Raw genomic sequence first — 23954 nt, 5'->3', positions numbered from 1 at the left:
ATCGCTTATTTATAGAATTCTAAATTACGATGAACTCTGACATCATTGGGGGTTTTTTATATTTTCACAGTGCATATTGATTCATCAGTAAGTGATATTTTAATTCTACAGTGACTACCTGCATTTCCTGTTCTGCAGCTATGAAAGTGTTAATTTCCTGCCATACCCTGAGGTTTCTGTAACGCGTTTGCTTCCTGTGGTCCACGCTCTCTGATGTGGGTCTCATCAGGGTGTTGTTTGAACTGCACAGATGCTCGTTTATCGTCTGTGAGGATTCTGTGATAAGACGCTGCTTATCAATGCTGCAGCATCCCGAGTCTCATCTACGCGTGTTACGGTGGACACGTGGGACGTTTACGCCAGGCACAGATGCAGGTATATTTGCGTCAATAAATCGCTCAAGAATTATAGAGAGAGTCTGTTTATTAAATATTGCCCTAGGATGGACACGTTTTCACAAGCGCCGGAAATGTCAAGTAAAATACAGACGCACATGCACTCACGTATTCATTCCGCTTGCGGACCGTTCTCGGGGCTTTACGGTAAATTTGGCCTCTGAAGTTGGTCTACGTTGAACGTTGCAGCAAACCTACGCCTCGGGAGTTGCGATGGGGGATAAGTTATCCAGAAGTTTGAGTCCAACTGGGAAATAACAATCGACGGAACTACAAGGTGTCAGACGAGGATCAATCGCGACAGTTTCCTTGGTGGTGAGTAATAAAGTATTGGTTAGACGTATTACGATCGCGCTGCATCGGAAAATGAGGCTTCACGCACATTTTTTTTTTTTACAGTGAATTGCAAAATGCCTTTCTCACGCTTGTCTTTACACCCCGACTGACAGCTCTTACTGTTAGAAACACGTGTGCTGTGTTTTAAGGCGCCTAGATTTGCCATCCGAGTGTTAAATCGAGGGTAAAAACGTGTCCCGCGAAACCACGAGACTGGAATGTTAATGGTCTTGATGTAAAGATCGCCGATGCATAAACACCGACTCTGTCTCAACAGTGAATGAGTTATCTTATCTAGATACACAGTGTGTAAACACGTGATGACCACTAGTTGGGCAGCTCACTAGGTATTGAGACGCGGCCACCCTGTTCGTTCCCACATCCTAGTTTCGACTGTTGATGGATTAACAGTCGGCGGCCTCATACGGGTTGCCAGGTAGAAGCAGGTTAGGAGAGTTTTTCTCGGAAAGTGTCCGAGAAAGGTGTTTGCTCACAGCACCGGAAAAGAGACACGAGAGAGAGAAAGAGCGTTTTTGTTTAACGTTTTATTGCTTTCATAATAATGCTTAATGAATGAATCCGAATTTAATGCATACCTTTTAAAAATCCACAAATCTGGCATACATTTATTTGGTTTATCTGTCCAATACAAATGTAATAGCGGTTGCAGCTGTCGTTCTCAGGCTAATATTCCGAGTAAGTGATTTTAGCTGTGGTTTTCATATCTATGCAAAACAGTTGGTAATTGTGAAATCATCTGATGCAAACAGCAGCATTATCTCAAGAGTGACATGCTCCGGCAAATCGTTTTACTCATACAAGGTTTTGTTGTTAGTTTGATCTGGTTTTGTGTTATACGTTAATGATGTGTTGAAAATCTCCCTCTCCTTCTTCTAGCTCTTTCTTGTTTACTTGAACTTCTGTCCCACTGAGTCTAGTGTTTCACCTGCAGCCTGGTTGCCTGGCAACAGTGGGCACAGTCAGCCAGTGTAACGCCCTCTCTTTACAATCTGAGTTTATAACACAACCACATTCAAAGGTTTGGGGTCAGTAAAATTTGTTTTTCGAAGAAGCCACTTATGTACTTCACAGCTTCATTTTATTGATCAAAAATGCAGGGAAAACAGCAATATTGCAAAATATGTACATTTTTTAAAAAATAATAATTTTCTATTGTAAGATGTTTTCAAATGTAATGTATTCATCTGATGGCAAAGCTGAATATTACTCCAGTCTTCAGTGTCACGTTTCTTCCAATGCGCTAATTCGGTGCTCAAGAAACATTTCTTATTATTATCAGTGCTGAAAACCGTTGTGCTGCTTAATATTTTAATTCGTCTGGATTGTTAGATTAATAGAAATATTTTTAACATTGTAACATCCTAGTTGAACATAGATACTTTTTTTTTTTTTTAAACCTTTTGAAGAGTAGTGTATTTCTACATTCGATACACTGAAAAAACACTTCAATACTTTAAATAAAATGTAAAAATAGCTTAAAAGTAATACCGGTGTAAATTCTGCATATTCATATGTCCCCTGACGTTAATAAGATGCATATTATGTTAGTGCTGATGTCACAGTAGTATCAAATGTCGTTACAGAGCCTAATATCGTGTTACCTAAGGTATCTTTCTCTGCTTTGGTAATTACTTACCACAGCGCCATTTCACGGCCCTACACCTGGAGATTCCCCAACATGTTTCTCGCTTATTAGGCACACCTATTTCAGGTATTGAAGTCTCTAGTAATACACTGATGAGTTAAATCAAGTTCAGTCAAGGGACACATCCAGAATGTGTGGTTTTGAGGGCCTTGCAAGAGCATGGTTGGGAAATACTGTACTACATGAACTTAAAAAGGTAGACCGCGATGTTTCCTGTACGTATGTCAAACCAGCTGAAATCAATCAGTTATCTATTTCATTTCACTTTCCACTTTTTATTTGTTTTCTGTCAACTCGAGTCATTTCTATATTTCGGACTAAAGAACAAAGAGGTAACTTGATAACAAATGATCCGTACCACAGCTGGAGTGCAGTCTTTTATTGCTAAAATGATGGGCTCCTTTGTTTTGTGGGGAAGGTTGCTTTAGAAAGACAATTTAGCCCAAAGACAATCTGGAACGACTCCAAAAGCCACAAGCGATTTAGCTTTTTTTGTCCTAGTTATTTTTACTCGTGCTTAAATGAATACAGATTATGCGATAATAACATTGCAGACAAATCCTGCACCTGTGAATGTAAAATACACGTACAGTAATAACAATAATGAATGGTGTTTTTTTTAATCATGCGTCTTTTCATACACATTGTGCTATGCGGCTTAAGCCTAAAGGAACAAACAAACAGAAACAAATCAAATGTGAATAATAAACAGAAATGCAATTAAAAAAAAAAAAATGGAAGGAAAGAAGAGGATCGTTTCAAAAACAAGAAATGGACCGCATTGTGAAAATAAAAAATAATTGAAAATCCACATCCAGGCACTCGCATAGAAGGCAAAAGTAAAAATGCTTTTTACAGGCTTTTTACCTTGCCTGGGTAGCAAAGTTATTGTTAGTGCACAACTGCACTCCAGCTGTGGAACAGAAAACTTTCAATTTATACTTTCAATTAAAAGAAAAGTAAAAAAAGGTTGGTTTTATGAATGGTTTTATGAACTGAGTGCACTGTTTGTTAGAAGCCCATATCTCTGTAGCCATCTTTCTGCTACCTGTAGATTTTTTTTCAAATGCCTTTACATGTGTTCTTATCGTGTGTTTTCATACTCGTATTGTTTATATGGTAAGGTGCACAAATCAAGTTAAACTGCATGTATCTGAGAACAAGATACATTCTCACCACTGATAAGAGAAGCTGTGTTAAGATTTTGTGTAAATGAAGAAGAACATCGGTCTCAGCACAGGTCCCTGCTGTTGTGAACAGCCTCCACTGTTTCTACATCTAGAGAATAGTTTGTTCGTTTCTGGTTTTATCTAATATCACGCTACATTTCATGTTTGTAAACTGTCAAAAAATAGCAAATTTTTTTGTTTTGTTTGTGTATTTACGCAGGTGAGTCGCGGTCCAGTAGCCTTATGGCTAGTTCTGAGACGGATGCAGCAAAAAGGTGGCAGAAATGTGTGGACACTGTGCTGTGCAACCTTACTAAGGATCAGTTGAAATCTATTGAAAGCAACAGCGGTGAGACCAATCGCTTACCCTAGCATTTATTATCACACATTTGTGCGTTTGAAGACCTTGATCGTTGGGTTCGTGTGTGTTTGATTCGAGCTGGAATTAGATTTGTTTTTCAGTCCTTGCCCTACAGCTAGGATGACCATGTAGATTATTTGCATACCTCACAGCTGCATGTCCACACCTTGATGCCCAAATTTTGGAGTCGTTCATGTTTTTTTAATAGTTTATACAAAATATTTCTGATATGCACAATCAACACCAAATATGAAAAACAGTTATTTGCTTCACAGTTAACCTCCAGACATCTTTTTAATCGTTTATTTGTCTCTAAGAACAAAAGATTATTAATGCCACATCCACATGTCAGTCATGCTTTTAAGAACAGGAACTTATAGTGTAACAGTGGATCCTTATACTTCCTTGTGAAAAGATTGCAAAAAATGTAGAATGCAGAGAGAGCAATCCCTGGTTTCACAAGTGTTTCACATGCTTTTAGAATGATTGTTTTCTTAATTAACACTGTAACTGAGTGACTATTCTGATCTTTGACCTCTGGTGATAAAACGTTGTTGAGACTGAGGCCCGTCACAATTTTTCAAACTGGCAACAGAGGGGACAAAAAAAAAAAAAAAGAAAATAAATATATATATATATATATATATATATATATATATATATATATATATATATATATATATATATATATATATATATATATATATATATATATATATATAAATATAAAATAAGATAAATTAATGTAAAATAATAAAAAGAAATAATTTTGATTATTGTGGAGTTCATCCAGCTTGAATGCTGCTCTTATTGTGGATTAAAACAGCTTGAATGCTGCTCTCATTTAAAAGAAATTCAATCAAGCTGCTTTGCTGAAATGTTGTATTAAAAAGAACATTACACAGCATTATGGTCTCAGCCTTATGTTTGTCTTTCACTATATCTATCAGAGGAACGGGACTTTTTTGTGGTACATCACCTGGCAGACCTGAAAGAAGGTTGCATCTCTCCTCTCATTCATGGCACACCTATCACCTGTAAAGTGGAAAACACAGAGCGGTACACCACCCGCTCTAAGGTACGTTTGTAGCTTGTACTTAATAACGCGTTGCTGTGTTATACCTAACAGTGTAAAAATCCTGTTTGTAGGTACATGTATGCACTCTATACACTGTCCGTCTGACACATGGCGAGTTCACATGGATGGTAAAAAGAAAGTACAAGCACTTCCAGGAGCTCCACAGAGACCTGTACAAACACAAAATGATGCTGCAGTTCTTGCCTCTGGGGAGGTGAGCTCGCATGCACAGGCCCATGCAAATTCACAAAGCTTCATTTGGTTTGGGCTGGAGTTTTGACCCGGTGTCGCCTTTCGTTGTTCTTGTGATTTTTGCATTAGATTTGCCATTCAGAGACAACAGATGGCAAGTTTGACAGAGGAAATGCCAACTCTACATGGAACCGATAGAATCAGGAGAACGTCTAGCAAACCGGTACTTATGTAATAACGCAAGCCCACACCCCTTTAAAAGTTGCACGCCCACTAAATTGTATTTATGTGTGTTTTTCAGAAATATCTGGAGGAATATTTAAACAACTTGCTAGAAAACACTTTCTACAAGAACTATCATGGGATGGTAAGAAGCGTATTCACATATTTATATACATATAATTACCATGCATGTATTTTATTAAATTTTGATGAATCTTATTCTGCAAGACCTTATCCGAAATCCTTAATCCTACTCAATTATTAAATTTAACAACAACTTTATTAAATATTAATAAGCAGTAATTAGGAGTATATCGAGGCAATAGTCATAGTTAATAGTTAGTTATGCTATTATTAACTATGACTATTTATAATTGTAGTTATCTGTTGCTCATTTGAAAGGATTAAAAGAACCTTTTGATGTGTATGCTTTAATCATTATCTTGTCAGGGTTAGTAATGAGTAATTAAATACCTTTTGGAGATGGCAGTTTGTGCAGTAATCTAATTACGCTGTTGAAGATATAATTAGTGACTAGTAATGACTTACTTTTTTAGATAAAGTATACTTTGTTTACTATTGACTATCAGTTATTCAATGCTGTATTATAAAAAGCTGTATTAAATACTTTTCTGCATATTGGCTATTGGACAACATAAAAATAATTGTTACTGTATCACACATAATATGTGTCTGTAATGTTTAAGGGTGTGCCTGGCTGTCTCCAAAAAAAAAATATTTTTTTTCAGATTTGGCTAAATTCTGGAGGTGTTTTTTTCCGCAAAGTGTATTCAAGTTAGACAAAAGGAAAAATATTGAACCGTTTTGCAGGGGATTGTGGGTTTTATGGTTGCTTAATAAAGTGTTTGTATTGTGATCTCAGTTGGACTTCCTGGCAATTAGTCCACTGTCCTTCATCAGAGACCTTGGACCCAAAGGCCTGTGAGTACAGGTTATGTGTGTTTCTTCTCTTGCAGTTTTAGTAGTATTTTATTGTTGCTGAATGCATTTTTTCATGTAACTTTTTTTTAGTCATGTGTTTGTTTTGTTTTTTACAGTGAAGGTTATATTCTTAAACGATCCGGGGGTCACCGGATCCAGGGGCTCAACTGCATAGGTCACCATCAAGTCTGCTTCCGCTGGTCTCGTCGTTGGCTTGTGGTGAAGGATTCGTTTCTTCTCTACATGTCCAGGTGGGTTTCTCCACAATACAAACACACCCATGTGTGTGCTGTTATGTTACTTCACGCTGCTCTCTGTTCTTATTTGTTGTTTCAAGTTACAACATGCCTTTCAGAGCTGTGAATGCATGAGAACACACATCAGCTATTCACACATTCTTGCTGTTTCTTTCTCTCTCTCTGTGTCTGTGTCTGTGTCTGTGTGTGTGTGTGTGTGTGTGTGTGTGTGTTTTATACTCCCCAGCTATGTTCTAGTTCATCGTCCATCTGCTTGAGTCATATTTTTCAATACCACACTGTAAAATCTAATTAGTTGAGCTTGCTTAAAGAAAAAGCATGCAAACAGATTGCCTTACTAAATAAACTAAATAAAGTGAAATATGAATAATATGTTGTACTGATATTTTCTTAGTATAGTTTACTTGCTTGAGAGTTCTAGTAATAGAACTAATAGAAAGAACATGCTAAATTATAAAATATGTTACCTTCTAAAAGCAGCCTATTTATTACCTTTCTTCCCTTGACACCATGCTGCATCGCTGCATTTAATTAGAAGAAAATGATAACGACAAAGAAAAGGTTGTAAGTCCCAACCATAGGACAATAATCACTATAATGGTTAAAAAAAAGGTTGTTTTTTTTGTTTTGTTTTTTTGAAAAGTCTTATGTGGCTTATGTGATATTCTCTCAAATGTCAGTTGTATTGAAAATTGTTTTAAATATTGAAGTTGATTGAATTGAGCTAGTGAAAGATAACAGACATGGATTTTAAGACATGTTTTTCTTATTCTGTAGTTATGTTATGCATTAGCAACATATTAGTGCTCTGCTGCCTCTCACTGCTTTATTAATGTCATTGGTTTCTTCGTGACTACTTGAAAATTTTAAGTGTTGCTCGAAACTAAATGCTCGAAAGTAAAAATTTTTGATTTGGCTCGAAAGTTGATGTAACTTAATAAAACCTTCATTTATGCAGCATTGTGCAATATTGTACTATGTAGGGTGGAAGAGGTTGTCACTCAAAACACATATTGATCCCCCTCAGCCTGCAGCTTACTTCCAGCATTCGAAATCACAGAAGGCCATTCAAAGGTTACAGCTGTGGTTGGAGATAATGCGGGAGTTAGTGCTTGGGCTAGAAGCCAGTCAAACAAATTCCGCTTTACTATGTCAGTATAGAGGTCATCTGTGTTGTCATCAATCAGAACAGATGCTAGATTTTTAGAGAACTAGCGTCAAGTGCAAATGGAAGTGTACATCTAATGCAATTTAAAATAATTGAGCACCAGACGGGATTGTCACATTCAGCCCTATATGCCTATGTCAGTATTTTAACAGCATTTTAAAAAGTTTCAGGAAACAAGATGAGCTTTTATAGCTTGAGCCTCTTAAAATTAGTTACTGTATCCATGCATCATGTGTGAAACAAACAGGCCAACCAGTTCTAGAAAACTGAACGGTTTCCTTGAAAACATTAGTGAAACTTTGCCCAGCCCTTCATTGTGTGCTAGTATAAAGACCTGAGGGTAAATATGTAAGCTTAAGTGAGTTATTGGTTATTTGACAAAAAGAAACCAAAGGTAGAAGATCATAAATTATACAAGAGCTGACCAGAGACTAACAAACTGAGAGACTTCCTTACAATGTTTTTTGATGGACATGCCATTGTGTGTGTGTATGCGTGTGTGTGTATGCGTGTGTGTGTATGCGTGTGTGTGTATGCGTGTGTGTGTGTGTGTATATATACAGTCATGGCCAAAAAATATTGGAAATTGGAAAATTTGCTAATGTTATGAAGAGTGATCAGATGAATTTCACAGTCCTTCTTTGCCATGAAAATTAACTTAAACCTGAAAAAAACTTTCCACTGCATTTCATTGCTGTCATTAAGTGACCTGCTGAGATCATTTCAGTAATCGTCTTGTTTACTCAGGTGAGAATGTTGACGAGCACAAGGCTGGAGATCATTATGTCAGGCTGATTGGGTTAGAATGACAGACTTGACATCTTAAAAGGAGGGTGATTTGTTTTGCATTGTTCTTCCATTGTTAACCATGGTGACCTGCAAAGAAACGCGTGCAGCCATCATTACGTTGCATAAAAATGGCTTCACAGGCAAGGATATTGTGGCTACTAAGACACCTACAACAATTTATAGGATCATCAAGAACTTCAAGGAAAGACATTCAATTCTTGTTAAGAAGGCTTCAGGGCGTCCAAGAAAGTCCAGCAAGCACCAGGATCGTCTCCTAAAAAGGAATTCAGCTGCAGGATCGGAGTGCCACCAGTGCAGAGCTTCCTCAGGAATGGCAGCAGGCAGGTGTGAGCGCATCTGCACGCACGGTGAGGTGAAGCCTTTTGGAAGATGGCCTGGTGTCAAGAAGGACAGCAAAGAAGCCACTTCTCTCCAAAAAACACATCAGGGACAGATTGATCTTCTGCAAAAAGTATGGTGAATGGACTGCTGAGGACTGGGGCAAAGTCATATTCTCCGATGAAGCCCCTTTCCGATTGTTTGGGGTATCTGGAAAAAGGCTTGTCCGGAGAAGAAAAAGTGAGCGCTACCATCAGTCCTGTGTCATGCCAACAGTAAAGCATCCTGAGACCATTCATTTGTGGGGTTGCTTCTCATCCAAGGGAGTGGGCTCACTCACAATTTTGCCCAAAAACACAGCCATGAATAAAGAATGGTACCAAAACACCCTCTTCAGCAACAGCAACTTCTTCCAACAATCCAACAATAGTTTGGTGAAGAACAATGCATTTTCCAGCACGATGGAGCACCATGCCATAAGGCAAAGGTGATAACTAAGTGGTTCGGGGACCAAGACGTTGAAATTTTGGGTTCATGGCCTGGAAATCCCAGATATTAATCGCATTGAGAACTTGTGGTCAATCCTCAAGAGGCAGGTGGACAAACAAAAACCCACTAATTATGACAAACTCCAAGAAGTGATTATTAAAGAATGGGTTGCTATCAGTCAGGATTTGGCCCAGAAGTTGATTGAGAGCATGCCCAGTTGAATTGCAGAGGTCTCTTAATTGTCGATAAAAGCCTTTGAAACGTATGAAGTGCTTGTAATTATATTTCAGTACATCACAGAAACAACTGAAACAAAGATCTAAAAGCAGTTTAGCAGCAAACTTTGTGAAAACTAATATTTGTGTCATTCTCAAAACATTTGCCCACGACTGTACACACACAAGCATATGTAATGTTTCTTCATGAAGAACAATCAGAGGTGTTGTCTCAGTGACTGGATTAGAGGCCTTAGCTGGGTGTGGACCTTCTTAACATATGTTGTTTATCTAGATGTTTAACATAGATATGATAACTTTCATATATTACCTTCCTTCTTTTAACCATATATAGTCTTCCTTTTTTCCTTTAATTTGACAACAAATGCGTGATGTCTGATTTTTTTTTTTTTTTAACAGATGTGACACCATGCTAAAATTATTTGATCAAAAATAATAGTAAATCGTCAAGATTGTACTTTTTAAATGTAGTTTGTTCCAGTGTTGGTAAAGCTGTAGTTGGTACAGCTACAAGCTGGTTAATATTTTTGTGTAATATATGGTAAAAAAATTCAGGATTTTTTTTTTTTTTTTTTTTTTTTTTTTTAATTACAAAATATAATTTTGCTGAACGAAATAATTAATTTTCTTTTTTTTCTTTCTTTGTTATTTTTTTTATTTTTAAACAGTAGTGTTTTACCAATATGACCTGACAAAGTCAGTTGTTTTTATTTCGGTGTATAATTTGAATAGCCTCAAGCTTTTAGTGGCTATTTAGTGGCTACATTTCTTCTGTTTAATCTAAATTAATATTTAATGTCACATTCTAGTGATTTTCTGTTTTCTGCTGTGTATGAGCAGAGATACTGGTGTTTTGTCGTTTGTGCTGCTGTTCGACCCTGAGCTGAAGGTGTTGGTTGGACGTGTTTACACTGATACCAAGCATGGCGTCTGCATCGAGAACTTCAGCAGGTAAAAAAAAAAAATCTGAGGAACAATATAAGGAAGTCCTCCAACTAATTGCAGCGATCTTACAGACCGTTTTAAAGAGACGTGTGCAGCCACAGCTAGTATTTGTTTGTGTTTTGTAGGAAGCTGGTGATTAAGTGCAGTAGCTACAGGCAGGCCCAGTGGTGGAGTCATGAGATTCGGAGTCTCGCTGAGCGCAGTGATTTTCTCCAGACGCATCGCTTTGAAGGCTTTGCCCCCCCCAGACCGGACACTCTTACAAAGTGGTGTGTGCATTTATTTAATGTGTCCTCTGATTAACTTTCGATCAAGGAAATCTGATTGATTAAATAGTTTAACGGAGCGGGTGTTGAGTAAATGGCTCATTGGTTAATTGGCAGGTATGTCAATGGAAATGGCTATTTCTCAGACGTGGCTGATGCCCTGGAACAAGCCAAGGAGGAGATCTTCATCACTGATTGGTGGTAAGTGTCATTTCTTCCACACACACATGTACAGTACGTGGCCTGAATGGGTCAGCAGACATGAATGTTCCCACAGAGTGCCTGTTTTCTCCTTCCGTGGTCTCATTGGATAGTAACGTCTTTTGAAAGGAAGTCTACTTCCTTATTGTATCCTAATCATGTCGCATGCTCCCCTTTGGAGGCTATATATACTGTACACTTCCATTTAAAAGTTTTAGTTTTTTCTTTCAGCAAGGACAATATTAATTTGATCGAAAGTGAAAAAGTGACAAGGACATTTTTAATGTTACAGAAGATTTATTTATTTCAAATAAATGCTGTTCTTTTGAACTTTGTTAATTAAATAAATAAATGTAGATGTATCAGATTTCCACAAAAATATTAAGCTGCACAAATGTTTTTACATTAATAATAATAGGAAAAGACACTTGATCACCAGATAAGAATATTAGAAAGGATTTCTTTAACGATTGCGTAACACTAAAGACTAGAGTAAAATAGATATGATTAAACTGTAATAATATTTCACAATATTAATATTGTTTGTTTATTTTGGATCAAAGTAATGCATGAAAGTTTTGAAAAAGCTTACCGTTCCTTAAACTTTTGTACTAGCTAAATAGACACAGTCGGATACTGGAAATACTGGCGATTTAGTTACAATATTTGTTGCCATTGTTTAGTCTGATGTCATATATTCAACATGTTGAAAATATAAGTTAAAGTGTTGTGAAAATATTTGAATTGTTCTCTCTGCAGGCTCAGTCCAGAGGTTTTCCTTAAACGTCCAGCTACAGGAATGTACTGGCGTTTGGACAAGATTCTCAAACGCAAAGCAGTATGGGACAAAACCCTTCACATTACATAATCTTTTATACTGTATATTAAATAAATTCCCTCCAATCTTAAAATGCACTTCTTTTATGACAATAATTTCTAATAACTATAATTGTCTGTGTGTGCGTGCTTAGGAACAGGGCGTGAAGGTGTGTGTGTTGTTGTATAAGGAGGTGGAACTGGCTCTGGGTATCAGCAGTGGCTACAGCAAGAGAACACTGATGAACCTTCACCCCAATATTAAGGTTTGATGTACTACACACGTCTTATTACCGCCGTTTGTCCTCTCATCCTTCCCACTTTTGTCATTTATCAAGATCATGTCTTACTGTGTTTTTTTCTGGCCGTGTTATGAGTGACTCAGTCTGCACTTCTTTTGCCTTAGGTTATGCGTCACCCTGATCATGTTGCCTCAGTTGTGTTTCTCTGGGCTCATCATGAGAAAATGGTTGCCATCGACCAATCAGTGGCCTTTGTGGGTGGGTTGGATCTGGCGTTTGGGAGGTGGGATGACAGCGACTATAGGCTGAGTGATTTGACACCCTCAAAAACAGCCAGTAATGCAGAGGCTGCCCCAGAGGTATAGTTATAGCCAGTAGATATGATAGGCACATCAATTTATTATTCTGTCTCTTCCTCTTTATCTTTCTATGTTTAATTTCCCTCTTATACCTTTCCTTATCTTCCTGTGTCAGTCTGATGCTGTGGATGGCTCTGCAGTTCCTCTGACGGATCTTGTGTCGGAGTGTGGTGATGAAGTGGATCTGAGCTGTAATGCCCTCTTGTGGCTGGGAAAAGATTATAGCAACTTTATCAAGAGGGACTGGACACAGCTGGACCAGCCCTTTCAAGGTACACATTCCAATGCAGCCTTACATTATTACTTACATTTTTTTTTTTTTTTGAAAATCTATTACAGCCTAATTTGGTTATTTAGTTCTTGGTACACTAGATTACTAGTTGCATTACTAGATATATTTTTTATGAATAGCATTATGCGTTAATCATAATATATTAGTATGTGTTTTTTTTTTTTTTTTTTTACATTTTGGTGCATTCATTTGATTAATAAATATTAAGTAAAACTGAAATATTAAATATATATTTAAAATAATGATTTTCATTTGTAATAAAAATGTAAATTGTTGCAGTATTATAGCTTCTTTTTTTTTTTCCTCTTCAGACAATGTTGACAGGACTCAGGTGCCCCGCATCCCTTGGCGAGACCTGGGTGCGGTGCATCATGGGAAAGCAGCCAGAGATCTTGCACGACACTTCATCCAGCGCTGGAACTTCACTAAGGTCAGAAATAAAAATGGTATTTTTAATGTTTGTTATTGTTCTTACAATCAGTCACTTCAAAATCTTTATTATCATTGCTTTTTACTGTATTCTTGTGTCTTTTAAGATCTTTAAGAACAAGTACAAGGATGACTTTTACCCATACCTACTGCCGAAATCTCACTGCACTGCAGATAAACTGCCATTCACCATCCCTGGTGCCACAAAAGCCTCTGTACAGGTACAAACGTTCATGTTGCTTTTCTCTTCTTTTCATTGTTTCCACCTATTTAATTTATTTTCTTCTGTCTTTATCTATATATTTACAGTTCCTATTTCATTGTCCCCTCTCTTTTTCTCCCAGGTTCTTCGTTCTGTTGATCGCTGGTCTTCTGGCACATGTGAACATTCCATCCTTAATGCCTATATACATGTTATTGAGAACAGCGAGCATTACGTTTATCTAGAGGTAACACAAAGTCTATGACCTTACCAAAAGCATTTGCCTCTGATTCACACACACACACATACACACAGAGCTGAACAGACACAGTTCTCTGTTCACACACAAAGTCTCAGTGTTGTAGAGTTGTTTGCAGTGTTCTCTCCCACTAGGATCATGTGATTCTACTGCATTCAGCTGGCAACACACAATAGCCCTCTGCTTTTGCCTCCTGCTCAGAAACAGGGTCCTAATGCAAGTCAGCTAAACTAAGAAGAATGGAACAGATGAGCTTATACTACAGCCAGAGAAAATGTTTGTCCCTACAGAAATAGGCTTACACTGAGTGCTGAAATTTTTATGTTTGAGAATTTAAAAACTTGACATTTGTCAATAAACACTGACATTGTCCAGATGAAATTTTGAAAAATGTATTGAAGTACATTAAAATATGTAAAACAGTACTGCAATGTTATTGGTAACTAAAATGACATAAACTGTTTAATTCACTTATTTATTATTTATTTATTATTAAGTGGTGGACATTAGAAATTATTTATTAATAAGAATGTTCTCAAGTTACTATAGTTACTATATATATATATATATATATATATATATATATATATATATATATATATATATATATATATATATATATATATATATAATATACAGGTTCAAATTTAATTCATTTTCCTGATTGTATACTAGCCTATTCATCACAAACATCTACATCACAAAAGTCTACAAATGAGCCAAATTACACAAGTAATGAGGTAATCCTGACAAGGTTATATGATATTGTTAAAGTTATAGTTCACCCAAAAAAGCCTAGGAAACAAATAGTAGGAGATAAATAGTTATTTATAGAATAGTTAATTGAAATATTATGCATTTCATTTATATACAATACAGCTCTTGGTCTTTGGCTACAGAAAAATTCAGTGCAGTGAATGTACTAGTGCTAGTGTGAATAATGGACCGGACCATGAACTAGATCTTGCAGTGGCCTGTTTTATAGTTCACATATGAGATGAATTAAATTCTTTTTTTTCAGAACCAGTTCTTCATCAGCTGCTCAGATCAGAAGTACGTATTCAATACCATTGGTGATGCTATTGTCAAACGGATCCTACGGGCTCACAGGTTTGTTACCTCTTTAAAAAAAATATACAAGTTTAGTGTCTTTTTAGCATGTAGTCTGAGCTTTATTTGCATTGTTACAGTGAGGGGAAGAAGTACAGGGTGTTTGTCGTGATTCCTCTGCTGCCTGGCTTTGAGGGTGACATCAGTCAGGGAGGAGGAAATGCCATTCAGGCTATCCTGCACTTCACCTACCGGTACACACAGCAGCCCTGCCAAACATCTGCAATCATACACACGCTCTCACAGCACTTTTGCTAACAGAACTTTTTCTGTCTGTAGAACGATCAATCGAGGAGAACACTCCATTCTCTCAAGATTAAAGGAGCACAGTAAGTATCTGACAGAAACATATTTAGCTGTCTGTAATTCTGCCAGTCTAGTACGTTTTTTTTGGATCCTGTCTCATTCTCCATCTGCCCCTTTCACTTCACGCGTCTCATAAAAGTGGCTCTAAATGATTTAGTTTATCGTTTATGATTTAGTTGTTGCTTTTTCAGCCATGCATTATAACATTCGGTGCATTAACCAATCATACAGATGGTGTGTCATTTATTGTTGTAATGACTGTCTCATCTCCCCATTAGTGCAGGATGAATGGACACGGTACATTTCTCTTTGTGGTCTGCGGACACACTCTGAGCTTGGCCAGTCCCCTGTAACAGAGCTCATCTACGTCCATAGCAAAGCCCTCATTGCTGACGACCGTTGCTACATCATAGGTGAGACACAGTAAGACACAATTTGCCGTGACCCAGGAAACCTTCAAAACCGTTTTTATTTACATTACCTATTTTTATTTAGCAAGGCTACATTAAATGTATCCAAAGTGACAGTAAAGATGTTTATAATGTTACAAAATATTTCTATTGCAAATTTAAAAAAATACCATGGTTTCCACAAAAGCATTTTCAGCAGTAACAGTAATAATTGTTTCTCGAGTATCAGATCAGCTTATTAGAATGATTTCTGAAGTATCATTTCACATTAAATATCATTGGGGCGTTATTAACCCTGGATTATAATTTGTTAATAAATGGTCCAAGGTATTTATTATTTGGATGATAAAGATGAGCTCCAAATACCACCTGCTGGTGAATATTGGAATAATGTTCAAATTCAAAATTCTTCATTATGTTCTTCAGGGTCAGCCAACATCAATGACAGGAGCATGCTGGGAAGTCGTGACAGTGAGCTAGCAGTGCTGGTAGAGGATGAGGAAAGAGTTCCCTCAGTCATGAACGGAGAGGAGTACCAGGCTGGACCACTAGCACTTGCTTTACGGAAAGAGTGCTTCAGGTGCGTATGCAGTACTTGTGTCCAAGGCAGCTTTGCGGATTTATTCCGAGTTAGAAAGTGTCAAAACCACCACCTAAGACAAACAGACTTCAGAAAATCGCATCGGGATTTTTATGATCATGGAAAACCTGCAAAAGGCAAGGACATTTGAATAGTAAATGAAAATTTCTTTACACTTGCTTTGCATGGAGGCTCAGAAAGCCGGATCCTCCTGCATTTCCAGCACTGACTCTACTGCGCCACAACATGAGTTTTCAGTCTGAATCCAATGTGGTGAGATAACAAGGCTGTGTACCAAAAATAATGGCAAGAAAACACATCGTTCTGTTGCGCTGTCCTCACAAACTGCAAACAGGAACAAATATACATGTTGCAACCAGTTGCTCTGCTCAATATTTTTGTGGAAACCTTTTGTGGATGCTTTGGTGAATAGATCATACATACAAAGTCAAAAGAACAATATTTATTTAAAATAGAACTTTTGTAACATTATCAGTATAATTTTACTGTTTCATTTGAAAGCTTTAAGCTGTTCTTGCTAATTGAAAGGTATAAAAAAAATCTACACACTGAGATCTGCTAGCGGCGCGACGCATGGTACCATCTCAAAGAGGCTCAAATCACTCTCCAGAACTTTCAAAATTTAAAATGGTAGAACAGCTCAATTCAGAACAAATGACTCTTATAAGCCAGTTCTTTTAATAAATGGTTCAATAAAAAAGCGTCTGGACTAATAAAAAATGTAAATGTAAATGGTTCTCACAATTTATTTATGTGAATCAGCATGAAGCAAGGCTTTTGTGAAAACTTAAAGCATTTAATTTAAGATATGCTACCAGAGAAAAGTACCATATCATAAATGGTCAAGAGACGATCAATCTTTTTGCCTTTATTCCCTCAGAATACATTTTAACATAGCTGTATAACGTGAGAGGGGCTCTGTAGCTGTGATAGATTTGTGTTTGTGCAGTGAAGCACCTCAGCTTCCCATTTTGTCCAACTTCTCCCCTGTCTGTGTAGGAGTGTGTGAGTGAAAGAGAGAGGTGTGCGCGTGTGTGAGCAGAGCAATTTGTGTTGGCACGCTGCGTTCCATACTGCCAGCTACCAGAACATCTCTTGGTTGCCAAGGGAAACAGTAAGATGCTTCTAATGATGCGTGTGTCTGCAGCACCTTTCACTGCTGGCCTTGGGATGTGACCTCAAGTGATTGAGTTAATGCCCGTCTCTGGGTCCTTTGATTTGATTGAATTATTACACACTAATCTCCTCGTGTAATAGTTTTCACAGCTGACATTTTTTGCTTTATGAGACTTTCTACAGAAAGGGCACCCCAAGTATTCACTGTATCATTCTAAATGAGTTTTTGGTATTTTCTTGGGGGTTTTTTTATGTTGACTTCCTCCTGATGTACGAAGTGTTTATTAAATTGCCTTTCGATATGATATGGTTAAAGTTTGAAAATATGAGATAATGGCAACAGAGATTGTGTAGCAGGGTTGTCCGTTCATCCTGAATTGAACAAATGTTGTAATAAACGGAAATCCCAGAACTAAATGGCTTACGAACAGTCTGACCAACGAGGGAGGGTGGCATTGCTCACATGTGATATTTATCAACATGCTTCGGTCCATTTAAGTGTTGCATTGTGAAACTCAACCAAGCCGCTCAGAAAATGCGTTATTGTAACAGTTTAACCAAGCAAATAAACTGCTGATCTGAACATGCTTTTTAAGAGAGACTTCACCCAAAACTTTAAATGTCTCTCCAAACCCGTAAGACCTTTGTTCATCGAAGAGCTTTCTAACCCTGAATAGACAAAAGCACAGCTACCACATTAAAATAGTCCATATGACATCAGTATTATAAAGCTACAAGCATACTTTTGTGTGGAAAGAAAAGAAAAATAAAGATTCATCATGGATTTATTTTACAGTGACCTTACTACCTTTCTGGGCCTTGAACATTTTGGTTGCATTGCTGTCTATGCTGGGTCAGAAAGCTCTTGGATTTCATCTTAAGAACATTCCTTAAATGTTAGGAAATATTCCTTTTAAAATATTTTAATTTGGGGTCCAAAGATGAACAAAGGTCTTGCGGGTTTGGAACGACATGAGGGTAAGTAATTAATGACCAAAATTTTGGACTATCCCTTTAATAAAGAGTCAAATCGCAAGACTCACTTTTCTAAATAAATAGATACTTAAATGTACCTATAAAATGTATTCTTTACCTCTTTTCCACAGCGTACTTCTCGGAGCAACATCTGATCCGAATCTGAACATTGATGATCCAGTCTGTGATCATTTCTTCAATGACGTTTGGAACAAAATCGCGCAAACAAATGCCATCATCTATGAGAAGGTGAGGGACAGAGCATGTGTTCTCCCACTAAGCCATTTTGTTTTCCTCATGTCTTAAAGGTTTTCGTTTAAAGTCACTGTAAAAGATTTGAATTGGTACAAAATCACTCAGCGCGGAACTAAACTATGGCAAAACCTGTAATTACTGTAATTTGCAGGTTGTGCAGTAGTCCTGCAGTAAAGCCATCAGACAATAGCACCACTCTCATACACTTCTGCGCTATCATTACCCGTATATTTACATTCACTACTCTAATCCCAGAGATCCCAGTGGGTGATTGTACTAGTTACAGTATTAATATCAGGATTAAATGTTTTGAAATTGTAACATTAGACCAGTGTTTGTACTGAAATCTTTTCTTCACTGTGTAGGTCTTCCGATGTCTTCCACTGGACTCCATCCGCAACTTGCGTGAGCTGCAAGAACATGTAAATTCTCAAAACCTCAGTCTTACCGACCCGGAGAAAGCCAAAGAAGAAATACAGGCCATCCAGGGCATCCTGGTCCATTTCCCGCTGCACTTCCTGTGCGAGGAGTACCTTCTCCCACCTCTTAAAAGTAAAGAACGAATGGTTCCTATGGAGGTGTGGACCTAGCAAGGAAGACTTTCCAGTGAAGCATGCCAGTGAAACAGAAGATTTCAGAGCTTAAAATATCACACGTCTGCTAACTAAGCTGGAAGCTATGGTGTTTTCTTTCAGCCACACTTTTTGTCCATTTTGGTTTGGACTAAAGTAATGGTAGTAAATGGATGATTAGCTCTAAACACTAACGAAATTAGTGTAGAAACGCAAAAAAAATGTTCTTGCATAAGAAGATAAACGTGTTTATACCAGGAGAATCACATAATGTAGTTGCTAATTATATGAAAATACAATGAAATTAAAAGAAAAAATTCCAAATGGCCATTACGACCACGATTGGCACGATCTATGTAGGTAAAATGGCAGAGAATTAAAAGTGCTGCATATCAAATGAGGAAAGAAGAGCGAATCAGGCGAAAAAGAGAGAGAGAGTATTTTTGATGACCGAGGAACAGAACGTACATTTATTGTTGTGAATGTGTGTGGGTGGATGGTGCTGCTTTACCTCCTTTTCCCTCTCTCTTTATTTCTTTCTTGTGTGCACTACACCTCTCAATGCAGTGGCAGCAAATCTGTCAGAACATTTGTGGTTGTTATGGTGACGGGTATAAAGAGCTGACTTGGTCTTGGCTGCTGAGAGAGAGAGAGAGAGATAGAGAGAACGAAAGAAAGAGGCAGGAAGAGATTGAGAAGAAGCAGGAAAAAATAGACGAACCGTAAAAACACGTATAACTGTGTGTGCGTGTCGAGGCGAAGGGTATGCTGGCATACTTGGTCAGAGAAATTATGTAATGTTTTTTTTTTGAAACAGGTAGAGGGGGAGTGTTACGGAGCAGGGATCAGGTGGGGCTTCAAACATGGTGAGATATTCAGGGGGAGTCTCAGCTCAACATTTATCACCCCCTCAAATCTCCATGACAACCAGGAGAAATTATTGTTATGTAATAATGTCAGCAGCCCAGAAGATTCCACTTTTGGTTTTTTGGAGGGGGTGTTGACACAAGTAGAGAGTACACTGGAGGCCAAACAAGCAATGCTAATTTTGTCCGTGCCCCACTTCCACGATCACTAATCTGCGTGTGTAATGTTGTAGAATGTTATATAGTTGACATCGTCTGCACTTGAAGAGAATGTTTTAGTGTTTGACCACTGGAGACATGACCGTTATTATACTGTAAACATTCCAATCGCATCAAGCAATCACCTTTATGAAGTAACAGTTCTGATCTTTTTAAATTTCTATTCCTATTAAGGCATATTAACATATCTGCTTTTGCACATTTTATACTTTATTTACATAAAATTGCTTTTATTTAAAAAGCAAAACTCACTTACTAATACTTAAATGAATCTTGGCTAACACTATGTGTTTTCACAACTTTTGGACATCTGCATAGGCCTTTCCTAGGGTAGATGCCAAACTGAATTTTCTTCAGATGAAAATTATGCTGTGAACAGTCTTTACAATGGCATGCACTCTTTCAAAACAAACTCACTATTATTATGTTTTTTTTGTTTTACGGAGGTTTTGTTTTAAATATTATTTTTTTGTAAGCTAAACAAATTGCTTGTTAAACAGTACAATCAGTTGAACAAACTACACTGCTTTCCCTCACAGCTTTGTTTTCATTTCTGTCAGAAATTAAATTTGGTGCTACCCTGACTAAGGTTTATAAGTGTGTGCGTGTTTTTTTTTTCTAAATGTACAAGATAATTTTTGGATTGATGACTATAAATATGTATCACAGTTGTTTGTAAACCGGTGAGCAATCAAATTTTTTCCCTCCATCTAACTTCTATCATATGGACATTTAAATAAATGTATTAATTCACAAGTCTTGTTGTGTGTGTGTGTGTGTGTGCACAGGTTTATTCTCCATTGTGGGGACCTAAAGTCTAAAAGGATAATAAAACCTGAAATTTACAAAGCAAACAATACATTAAAATACTAAAAATGTTCAAAATTATGTAGGTTTGGGTTTGTAGTTAGAAAATATCTGTTGCTTAGTACAAAAACAATATAAATCTATGGTATGTCCCCTACAAAGACAGAAGTGAGACATTTTGCTTACATACTGAAGAGGACTAGGCAACAACGATGCATTTTTATACAGCACTTTTCATAAACTCAAGCACACCGTACAGAGCAAACAACACGAAAATATGAACACGAGATCAATCAGAAACAGAATATAATACATGAAGAAAAACTAAATTTAAGGGAGACTATTATAGAAACCAAGTATAAAAGAAAAACACAAATCAGTAATGATGAGAAAACCCACTTAAAGTGGGACAAGATAGTTAAGGGAGGAAACATTTTAAGAAAATTGAGTTATCATATAAACAGCTCGCCCTCATGTCATTCCAAACCTGATGTTTTCCCCTGCAGACAGCAAAACAAGATACTTTGAGGAATGCTGGTAACTAAATGTTTTGCTGACCATTGACGTCTATTATACGGATGAACACACACAACTAAAACTGATTTTGTTACATATTTCTACAATAGAAAGGCAGTAATAAAGGCTAAAAACGATGACAGTGCTTTTTTGTCGTAAAATATTCCTTTAATAAACATACTAAATTATACGTTACATTAGTGCTAGAGGGTCACAATCTTAAAATAAATGTGTTTAAAATATTCTTCACAGTGATCCCATGGAATCTTGAACTTTGTATAATCTAAAGAACATTCTTTCACAACAAACGAAGAACGTTTTGTCCAACAAAAAAAAATGTTCTTCAGATGTTAAAGGTTCTTTATAGAACCATTTAGTCACAAAAAGGTCTATGGCATCGCCTTTATTTTTAGAAGTGTAGACTTAGTTATGTTGAACGGTAAGTACTTAAAGAACTAAATATAAAAGGGAAACTTGCTATAAAAGGCAACAGAAGTCAACTGAAAGTAAATTATAGAAAAACGACGTGTGTGATGTTGCAATAGTTAGGGAGATTTTACCCCGGTACCACCTGTCTCTATTGTAACTAGCTTATTAAGGTAGTTTGTCCCTGTTGCAGCACCGTAGCACTTCAACACTCCAGGAAGACGGGAGTGAGGAGTGCAGGGGAGGGAGGAAGAGAGAGAGAGAGAAAAAAAAACAAAGTGGCTGGAAAACAGAGTGTTGTGTATTCTTGCAGAGGAGGGACGTCACAGCCCGACCACAGACAGAAGTAGGAATAGGATCATACCAAGACAGGAGAGAGAAGTTCAATCTGACACATCAAAACATACAACGCTACAAGCAAAAGGACAAAGTTGATTCCCGTGGCGACTCGTTAGGAAATATCTGAATAATAATTCGTATTACGTATGCATCGTGACCAGCCGCTGCCATAAAGGGTCCGGGCTGAAAACAAGGGACTGTTTATGGTTTTCCGTTCGTCCCCCTCTCTTTTTCTCCAACAAATCGGCGGAGGTTTTGCGCACAACCGGGAGGTGCCGCTGACTGACGGCAGGAGGGAATGAAAGTTTGCCAGGCGGGCGGAATATTATTCGACGTAAACACTTCTTGTTTTTGACACCGGGACCGCGCGTTTCAACCCCGTACACATTGCAGAGACTTTTTAAAAACTGTGGACATTAACCGAGCCGAGCAGTGCCATCGAAATACACACAGAGGTCCTGTTTTAAGGCGTGTGCGTGGGTTGCGCCGTAACATGACGGCAGAGGCAGATTGACGCGGATATCACGAGCGCGGCTGTTTAGGAGCTCGGCTTCTGACTTATCGCGAAGTTCAGCCTCTTGATTTACCCATTTTGCGATTCGCACGGTTCGTGCGTATATTAATCTGCCGTTTGTGACGGGGGCAGGCTGGGTTTAACTTACGCAGTGCTGCCAAAATGAGTGTAGAGACGGAGCGCAGTGTGGCACATCTGACTCAAGCTCATGTAAATGTTGCCATGCAATCTTCGGGATTATAGGCTCAACCTCAGCCTTCATCATCGATAAATGCTCGCTAGGCATTTCTCGGTCGTCTCCGGCTAACGTTCGCCCGAAGAACCGGATCACTTGGCCTTAAAGAACCTTCTGTTCTCCGGTAAAGAAGAAACAAACATTTTATGGTCAGAAATCCTGCAGCTGTTGTCGGTTAAACTGGTCGCGGCGGGGACGAGCCAAATGTTTCTCCAGAGACCTCACAAGTTTTTCTGAACTGTCCCTTGAAATAAACATTGTAATAAAATAATAGCGCGGTCGTAGCTGCGCTTTCGGAGTACCTAGTTTATATTTTCCTTCAGAAATCCTGCAAAAATGTCCGAAAACGCACCTACGCGGAGTCTGGATGACATCGACCTGGCCGCCCTGCGGGTGAGTTACTGTTCACCTGCCTGCACCTGCCAGAGGCCTTCACACCCAAACAAATCATAACTGTGCCGTCGCGATGGGTTATGAGGGATGGTGCAAACACATCAGCGAGATTTAAGTAATAATCTTAAAGGTTTACTAGCTCGTGATCGATTATGTTTTGTGAGCAGTTAAATCTTAGGCGTGCATCGTGTAATCTAATAATCCAGGCCTGAAGTGTTTATGTATTTCTGTGTGTGTGCATATGGAAGTCTAGCTTTCACTGTCTCTGGCACGGTTGGTTTTGGGAGGGCCTACCTTGCAAATAAGTGTTGACACTGAATAGGCTGGCTTTGTAATCTTAGAATAGCTCTCTTGTTATATGGGGAATACCCTGCAAAACATTAGTGTAGCTTTCCATTTAGGCCTTCGCCCTTTGTGTTTACATACAATGATTTAGTGGACTAATTTTATTTATTGGACGAATTCCTTGCAGGCCAGCTGTTGGAAAGTGCTGGTTAATGGATATATCGGATATTTTTACATCAACAACTGAAGGGAGAAAATTAGTCGCCCAGTTAGTATGCAGAAGTGGGCAGATTACCATCTTGACATTAATCCAGGCTTCATGGCAAGAAGATGATAATCCTTTACCAAACTCTGTTTTA

The 23954-nt window shown here is 37.8% G+C and overlaps 2 protein-coding genes across 6 annotated transcripts in view; both read left to right on the top strand.

Moving 5' to 3' along the window:
* Nucleotides 1–215: 215 nt before the first annotated feature.
* On the top strand, nt 216–20838 carry pld2 (phospholipase D2). Its single transcript, XM_043239938.1, has 26 exons — nt 216–375; nt 585–710; nt 3787–3915; nt 4878–5005; nt 5077–5219; nt 5327–5420; nt 5499–5564; nt 6303–6361; nt 6478–6612; nt 10480–10590; nt 10710–10853; nt 10968–11051; nt 11811–11889; nt 12023–12133; nt 12274–12468; nt 12584–12740; nt 13072–13190; nt 13297–13410; nt 13534–13638; nt 14672–14760; nt 14841–14954; nt 15040–15089; nt 15345–15479; nt 15903–16056; nt 18300–18417; nt 18789–20838. Exons 3-26 carry the CDS (start codon nt 3810–3812, stop codon nt 19011–19013), a joined length of 2835 nt encoding a protein of 944 aa, XP_043095873.1. The 5' UTR covers nt 216–375; nt 585–710; nt 3787–3809; the 3' UTR covers nt 19014–20838.
* A 1222-nt stretch (nt 20839–22060) lies between these two features.
* Nucleotides 22061–23954, top strand: part of mink1 (misshapen-like kinase 1) — a 33950-nt gene continuing 32056 nt past the window's right edge. For all 5 annotated transcript variants that reach the window (XM_043240386.1, XM_043240384.1, XM_043240385.1 and 2 more), the window contains exon 1: nt 22061–23310. In XM_043240386.1, coding sequence (XP_043096321.1) covers nt 23254–23310 — 57 coding nt within the window. In that variant the 5' untranslated portion in view covers nt 22061–23253. The remainder of the gene's footprint in view (nt 23311–23954) is intronic.

Source organism: Puntigrus tetrazona, chromosome 5 (genome assembly GCF_018831695.1).
Source record: "Puntigrus tetrazona isolate hp1 chromosome 5, ASM1883169v1, whole genome shotgun sequence".
NCBI classification, from domain to species: domain Eukaryota; kingdom Metazoa; phylum Chordata; class Actinopteri; order Cypriniformes; family Cyprinidae; genus Puntigrus; species Puntigrus tetrazona.
The sequence above is the reverse complement of the archived record's forward strand: the minus strand, read 5'-3'. Positions and strand labels throughout refer to the sequence as shown.